The following is a 7,509-nucleotide window of genomic DNA, read 5'->3' on the forward strand; positions in this document are numbered from 1 at the left end:
ATGAGGACCCGAGCCCGCTCCCGACTCTGGAGCTTGAGACACCCCTGGGCCATGAAGCACAGGGTCCGAGCCCGGGCTCCAGGGCCCCTCACCCACGACACCCCCACCCCCACCCCCCGCCCAGGCCAGCTGACACGGGCAAGGCGGGGAGAACAGGCCCATGGCCTCCCCCACCCGAACCCCGCAGCTCAGAGCCCACGCCGACCCCTCCGGTTCCCCATCACTCTCCCTTCCCTCCCTCCTGCACCCACCAGGAATCAGCCCTCAGCGCCCCCGGGGACAGGGCCGAGCTCTGAGCAACCCCCCCCACCCTTCCAGAACGCCCACCTCCCAAAGCCGTCAGCCCAGCGAGGGTGCAGACAGCCTGGCGCGGCCCCGCACACGACCCTGACCTGGAGATTTTCCTGGGGGCGGCTCTGCCCCACCAGCCACCTGCTTCAGGGGACAGAGCAGCCCCGGGTCTGTGTTGCGTGGGTCACAGCTACCCCCCAGCAGGCCGCCCGGCACGGCAGCCGCGGCCTCGCCAGATCTCCCTGGTTCCATCCAGAGGGTGGGGCTAGAGGTGGGCACCCAGCAAGGTAGGCGCCCCCCCATGACAGCCCAGGGGGTCCCCGACAGTGCAGCCCCTCCCTGAGGACCCAGCCGTCTGGTCGCAAGAGGAGTTGGTCAGGGCCCAGCACTGCTTCCAAAGAAAGCCACCAAGTCCTGGGGAAACGCCAGCGGGGTTGGGGACAGAGCGTCAGGCCGTCCCTGGTGGGGAGCCTGTCCAGGGTTCGCAGCCCGGGGGGGCAGGCATGGGGCGCTCGGGGAGCGGCAGGGAGCGCAGGGCGGGGCAGCCCCCAGCTCGGTCAGGGCAGTCGGGGCAGCAGACACCGTCCTGGGCTGCAGGTCCCGGGAGCTTAGCACCCCCAGCGTCCCCAACCCATGGCCCCGCGTCACTCGGGGGCGGCGCTGGAGCAGCCACAGCAGCTGGGGCGCCATAGGGACTGCATGACGGCTCGAAGCGGGCCCCTCCGCCCCCCCCCCAGGCTGTCCTCGCTGGCGGGCACCCGCTGCAGGTGCTCAAACTGCATCTCCAGGTGCTTCTGGATGGCCACGCCCAACACCTCGGGGTCCAGGGCGGCTCCGTACACCTCCCAGGTCATGCCCTCGGCATCCCACCGCACATCCCGCACAGGGGATGGGGCCTCCTCCAGGCTGGACCCCGGAGTTACCTCTGGGAATGTGGGCAGGGCCCCGGGGGCTTCCAGGGCCGGGCTGGTGGCCACGGCCTTGCACGCTGCCAGGGGCGCTGCCTGCACGCCCGCGTCCTGGGCTGACGGACAGGAAGCCGACACGGGGCCCAAGTCACTGGCTGAAGTCATGGTCCACACGTCCTTGGTCCTGGCAGCAGGCCCCATGGTGCACGCGGCGGGACCCCAAGGGTGGGCACAGCAGCAGGAGAGCCCGGGGGGCCCCCCAGGTAACCTGCACCGGCATGTCCCGCCCTGCTGAGCCTGCAGCCCGGACTCACTCACAGACGCCACCAGTTTGGGAAAGGCCGGGACCCCCGGGGCAGGCAGGGCAGGGCAGCAGCCTCCGGCCCCCGCTGCCGGGGACAGGGTGTGGCAGGAGGCGGTGGCCTGCTGCGCAGTGGCCACGGGCCTGGCCTGGGGGCTGCCGCTCCAGGGGGCTGTCCCTGCCAACCACGCCCCACTCCCTGCCAGCGTCCCGGCTGAGTCCGCCGGCCCTTCCTCGGAAGCCGGGCCCCCCTCCAAGCCCGCGGGGGCACCGCCCGGCTGCAGCTCAGCCGCGTGGACGGGTGAGGCGCCCACGGCCGAGCAGCTGAGGCTGGCCTTCCGGGCGGCACCGTGGCCCCGGGCCTGCGGGCTCCGCACCAGGTCCGAGTGGCTCCTCTGCGTGGCGGCGGCCCCGGCGGTCCTCAGGCGACACAGGTCCCCATGGCCCACGGTTGACATGTTGCCCACAGTGCTGCTCCGCCAGTGGCCCACGGCCCGGACCCGGGGGCTGGGGGCCGGGGGCTGCGGCGCACCATCCACGTGGTGCTCCTCTTCCTCGGGGACGCGCGGCCCGCCGCTCGCCTCACCAGGCTGGGCCTGCCACACGGTGCTGCTGGCGCTCTTGCGGAGCTCGGGGGCACGCCCCCCACCGTCCCCCAGCAGGCTGGACGAGCTCCGCGACAAGGGCTGCGGGCGGGTGCTCATGGCGGCCTGCAGGACAGGGGCGGGGGAGCGGGGCTGAGACCGGGGGGAGGCGGCACAGGACTTTACCACCCGGGGAGGGCCCACTGGCGAGGACTAGCCGCTCCAGAGGCCCCCCCCCCCCCCCCCCCCCCCCGATCCGGGACCGCCCCCCACCAGGCACAAGGCTGCGGCTAAACGCCGACAATACCTTTCCACCTTTCTGGAACCCCTCTGGGCCCTCCCCGCACCCTGGGCCCGGCCTGGGTGAGCTGGGCCGCTGGGACTCAGCCCTGCAGCTGGGAAGGGGACGGGGCTGCCGGACTCGCTCCTCCAGCTCCAGGGGAAGGAGGCCCACGCACTGTCCCTGCACACCCCCATCCCTGCACACCATCACCCTGCATACTCCCAGCCCTGCACACCATCACCCTGCATACTCCCAGCCCTGCACACCATCACCCCTGCAAACCACCAGCCCTGCACACACAGGACCCGCAGCATCTGTTCACTTGGTCCACAGCCGGCTCCAGAGCACCTGCTGTGCCAGGCTGTGGAGCTGGGGCTGCAGAACCCAGACCGGGCTGTGCTCCCAGGAACGTGGTCTAATAGCACCACGCAGACAGGCCTTCCTCATAATTTAAATTCCCTCTTGCTGAGCGGGCCTGCACTCTCCTTGCCTCCCCCCCCCCCCCCCCGCCATTCCTATCCTGTCCTCCAGCCCCGCAGACCCCTCTCTGGTTTCAGAGCCAGCGCAGTGGCGGCCCCCAGCTGGGCTGGCTCCGTCTCTGGCCGAGCAGCGTCCAGCCGGGATGCAGCGACCTGGCCAGCTACGGGCCTCCCACCAACCCGCAGTCACCAAGGCAGGCGTGTGGCCTCTGCCCTCTGTGCACCAGGCACCCGGCACTGACCTGACACGCAGTGACACGCAGCTGGCGCTAAGACTGCCTGGCCAAGGGAGTAAGAGGACGCACGAGGGAGGCCACGGAGAAAGGGCCGTGAGCAGGGCACTGGCAGGGGAGCTCACTTTCACGATGAAGCAGAACAGGCCTGGGGGAGGCCCAGCCCCGAAGTCGGCGGCCAGAGAGCGAGCGAGGAGAAGGCGCCAGTGACAGGGAAGAGAAGGAGCCCAAGGCAGCCGGCTCCCCAGGGGAGCGGTGGGCGGGGGCTGGGCAGGTCCCCACAGGGAGGACCCGCCAGGGCATCCGGGCCAGCCGGGCCGCGGCCAACGCTGGGAACGGGGACTCTCCCCGGGACTCCCAGCCTGGCAGGACCAGCTGGAGAAACAGGGTGGTGGAGGCGGCTCAGCTACAGACTGGGCAATCCCCGTCCTGCCCTCCACCCCGGGCTGATAAGAACTAGCAAGAAACCGACCGCCTCGGCCGGGGGAGCAAGGCCAGTGGAGACGGAGCCTGGGCAGGGCTCCCAGGAGCCGGGTTTCGGCACAGTTACCCACCTCCCCGGCCCTGGTACTCGGGGGACGGCCGCTGGTGGTGCCAGCCCTCGGTGAGGCTGCTTCTGGAGCCCAGTCCCCCGCGGGCTCAAGGCTGGCTGTGGAGTCCAGGTCAGCACAGCTTCCACGATGACAAGCAGATTCTAGTCTGTGCCCTCCGATATGATGGGCACGGCCGCCTGTGGCTACCGAGCCCTTGACAGGTGGCTACACGCTGGCTTCCTCAGTTCAGGTCAACACAAGCGATTTAAAGGTAAATGGCCACAGGTGCTTCGTGACTACAGTCCCTGACTGGGCCGCTCCGGACACAGCTCCCGCCTGCCCCTGGGGGCCAAAGCCAGGCCAAAGCCCTGGTCCCTGGGAGCATCAAGAAAAGGATGAGCAGCCAAGGAAGGGCTAGCACCCAGGCCTTGGGGGCTCCAGGATGGACGCACACAGACAAGGGCGACAAAGCCAGGAACAGCCAGCGACGAGGGTAAGAAGGGACAGCTCCCAGGGTCCCGTCACCTGTGCCAGGCACGTGCACACCCTGTCTACGCACCGGCTCCTTTCATTCTAATTGTCAGGGCAGCCTCGTGACATATGTCAGCAACCCCGTTCTCCGAGGACGAGGCCAAGGCTCAGAGAGGCGTGCTCACTTGCCTGGAGCCCCGCAGCTGCTGGGCGGCTAAGCAGGGATCAAACCCGAGAGCGTCGGAACACCTCGATGACCTCTGTCCCCAAAGCCAACACCCTCCACTGTCCCCGACTTTTTACTCTTCTGTTGCCCTGACTCAGCTGAAGCCCCAGCACCCGACACAGCGGTGCCCATGCCATGCTGGGGGATGGGGGGGGGATGAGGGAACGAGTGGGAATGAAGCCTGGGTCCCACCCGCGTCTCAGCAGCCCCCTAGGCTGCCTGGAGCCTGGGCAGGAGCTGTGCCTGCTGGCGGGAAAGCTGCGGCCACCAACGGCCCCCAGCGGCAGGTTCAAGAACAGCGTCTGGCTGAACCCTACTGACTCAAAACCCTCCTAGGGCCACAAGGAGCCAGGTCAGCTCCCCACCCCCGGGGAAACAGGTGGGATGAGGCTGGGGGTGCCCTCGGGCCCCTCCAGGCACAGCACGGTACCAAGGGTGCTGTGCCCCTCACCAGGACTAGGCATCACCCGGAGGGAGCAGGGACCATGGAGCCCCCCCCGGGACGGTACTTCTCCGCTGCTTCCCTTCTTCATCTCACCCCAGTGGCAGGTGACGAAACAGGCGGAGCAGCTCAGAGGTGTCAGAGCGCCCCCAGCTGAATCCCAACAGGTAATTCTCCCATAATCTGGCCTTCCCAGCCTTGAGGGGGGGAAGCACCTTGAAAAAGTTGCTTGGGCTACCGCAGGGAGGGGTTTCCCACAGGCCCATCGGCGGGAAGAGGAGCCTCCCAGGTGCAAGAGGAGCGGACCACGTGGGCTTTGGTGCTGGAGGGGAGCAGCCAGGGGAAGGGGTTCCGCTCCTAACCCCGTCTCCCCTTCCTGCGCACGTGCCCTCCAAGGGACCCGGTGCTCCTGAGCCTCTTGGTTCGCCCGGTCCGCAAACCAGCAGGAAGTCCCCGCTGCAAGACTGCCGTGCAGCCAGCGTGACGGCGGACTGAACAGAGACCACTGCTAATGACGTGTTCTATCCTCTGTCAGGAGGGACCTGCGCTCAAGGTGTCATGGGAACTAGCACCGGGGGACAAGAGGCCCTTTGAGGAAGCCACTGAGACACCTCTAGGTTAGCCCAGGCTGGCTCCCCAGTCCTCCCCGTCTGCCTCTCATCCTAGGACCAGTGTCTGCGTGTCCATCACGGCACTAAGCCTCCCAGTCTACTTTAAAACTTGATTTGGGAGGATGCACATGCCTACACTCGTACATGCACGCATGCGGGCACACGCCCGAGTCTGGAGTCTGCAGTCACAAGGCCCTAGGTGGCCTGCCCACCTGCCTTGGCTTCACCCCAAACAGACCCCAGGAAGATGCTTTAGTACAGAATAAGGGACAGGCGCACGGAGCTATCCGAGACCCACAGTGTCCTTTGAATGACACCTTTCTGTCCCCTCTTCCTGCCCCATATGATGCCAGTGTGGCCCTGCCTTGTGGCCGGTACAGGAGTGTCCTGCGGCCCCAGCTCTGCTGGTCAGGAAATGTAAGGATCACCAGCCTCACGTGCAGCAATTGGCCGATGTGACTTTGAATAGATCCTCCCGGTTCCCCAGAACCTTCCAAGCTGGCCTGCGTGGCTGACTTGGTCAGAGACTCCAGCTGCTGCCGGATCACCTGGCAGAGGAGCCCAGGCCTTTGGGAGTGTGGCCAGGAGGGCCACCAAAGCCGCTGCAAGCAGGCCCTGCTGCAGACCACCCCATGGTGTCCACGCACACCTCCTCTTGTTCACAGACAAGCATTTGGACGCTGATTCCGACAAGAAAAGCAAACCCGTGTGGTCAGGAGGGGAAAGGGCTCCAATGTTAAAACATGGACCTACACCTCAGGGACCTGGAAGGGACACGCACCACACGAGCCCCTCATCGGAGAGTGGGGTGTGGCTACCTCCAGCAGGTGGTCTGATCCATCCCAGCAGCCAAAAGGGACCTGACAGGACCACTCAAGGCCCCAGGGGGGCAAGGCAGCAAGAAGCATCCCTGAAGGATTGTTTGGAGGGCGTGAAATCTGCCCATCACAGAAGGATGGGGGGGACTTCAGTACCCAATGCTCGGGTCACGAGCTGTGGCCCGGTAAAGTGTTCGAGGATAACTGGGCAAAGGCCCCAAGGACCCAGCACTGCTCACCGGAGAGAGGCCCAGGCCGGCACCAGCCCCAGAGCTTCTTCCTCCGAGGACCATCTGCCCGGGCTTCCCAGGAGGCACCTTGTGGAGAAGGCAAACCTGCTTCAAACCAGAGGCAGCCCCGGGAGCCAGTGCGTCCCCACCTGCATGCTCCCTGCACCCATGCGCTCCCACCAGCCCGGCCGGCCCCACCCGAGGCCCCATCGAGGCAGACGCAAGGCGGCTCGTGGTGGGAGCCGCAGGAAGCAGCACCTCCACAGCTGCCTCTGCACAGCACATGCACAGGCCGCCCTGGCCTCTGGCTGCGGAGCAGACACCCTCTGCCCTCCGCCGGAGCACGGCCCGGCCCTCGCACAAGCCCCCCCACTCAGGGGGAGGTCCTCCACCCAACCCCACTCGGCTAGGGCCTCCCCAGGAGCAAAGGCAGGGGCTGCGGGGAGGGGTTGGGGCAAGGGGGCAGGGTGGGGGGGCAGGAGCGGAGGTGGGGAGGCTGGGGCTGGGCAAGGAGGATGCGGAGCGGCGGGACGGGAGGGACAGGCCGGAGGGGGGGGAGGGAGGACGGGGAGGGCGGGTCCCCGGGGGCGGCTCGGGCCTGGGGTGCGGGGTCAGAGCGACCGCGGAGGTGAGCAGGGGCTTCCGGGGCGCAGGAAGGGGAGGCTCCCCCCCCCCCCGGCACGCGCCCAGCCGCCTCTCACCCGCTCCCCGCTCGCCCGCCCGGGGCCGCGCAGGCCGGCGGAAGCGCTGCTCCTGCGGCCGCCACAGGTGCCCGGCGCAGCGGCCCGAGATGCAGCCGGAGCCCGACCCGGCCCGGGCCCGACACGCCGCCGCCGCCGCCCTCCCGCGGAGCCAGCGCCCGGGAGGCGCCCAGGGCGGCCCGGCCCGGAGGAGGGCGTGGGGGGCGGCGGCGGCTCCGCTCACCTGGCCCGCCCCGCAGCCCCGCCCCGCAGCCCCGCCCCGCCCCCGCTCGCTAGGCCGAGGCCCCGAGGCCCCGAGGCCCCGCCCCCGGGCTGCCGCTCTGGCCCCGGCCCCGAGGCCCCGCCCCCGCCCGAGGCCCCGCCCCCGGGCTGCCGCTCTGGCCCCGGCCCCGAGGCCC

The 7,509-nt window shown here is 68.9% G+C and overlaps 1 protein-coding gene across 1 annotated transcript; it reads right to left on the minus strand.

Moving 5' to 3' along the window:
• Positions 1-243: 243 nt before the first annotated feature.
• Positions 244-7,280, minus strand: GPRIN2 (G protein regulated inducer of neurite outgrowth 2). The gene is made up of 3 exons (XM_055325913.1): positions 7,112-7,280; positions 6,420-6,497; positions 244-2,210 (listed from the first exon to the last, which is right to left on the minus strand). Exons 2-3 carry the CDS (start codon positions 6,471-6,473, stop codon positions 936-938), a joined length of 1,329 nt encoding a protein of 442 aa, XP_055181888.1. The 5' UTR covers positions 6,474-6,497; positions 7,112-7,280; the 3' UTR covers positions 244-935.
• Positions 7,281-7,509: the final 229 nt, after the last annotated feature.

The sequence above is a fragment of the Nyctereutes procyonoides genome, unplaced genomic scaffold (genome assembly GCF_905146905.1).
Source record: "Nyctereutes procyonoides isolate TBG_1078 unplaced genomic scaffold, NYPRO_anot_genome, whole genome shotgun sequence".
Lineage (NCBI taxonomy): Eukaryota > Metazoa > Chordata > Mammalia > Carnivora > Canidae > Nyctereutes > Nyctereutes procyonoides.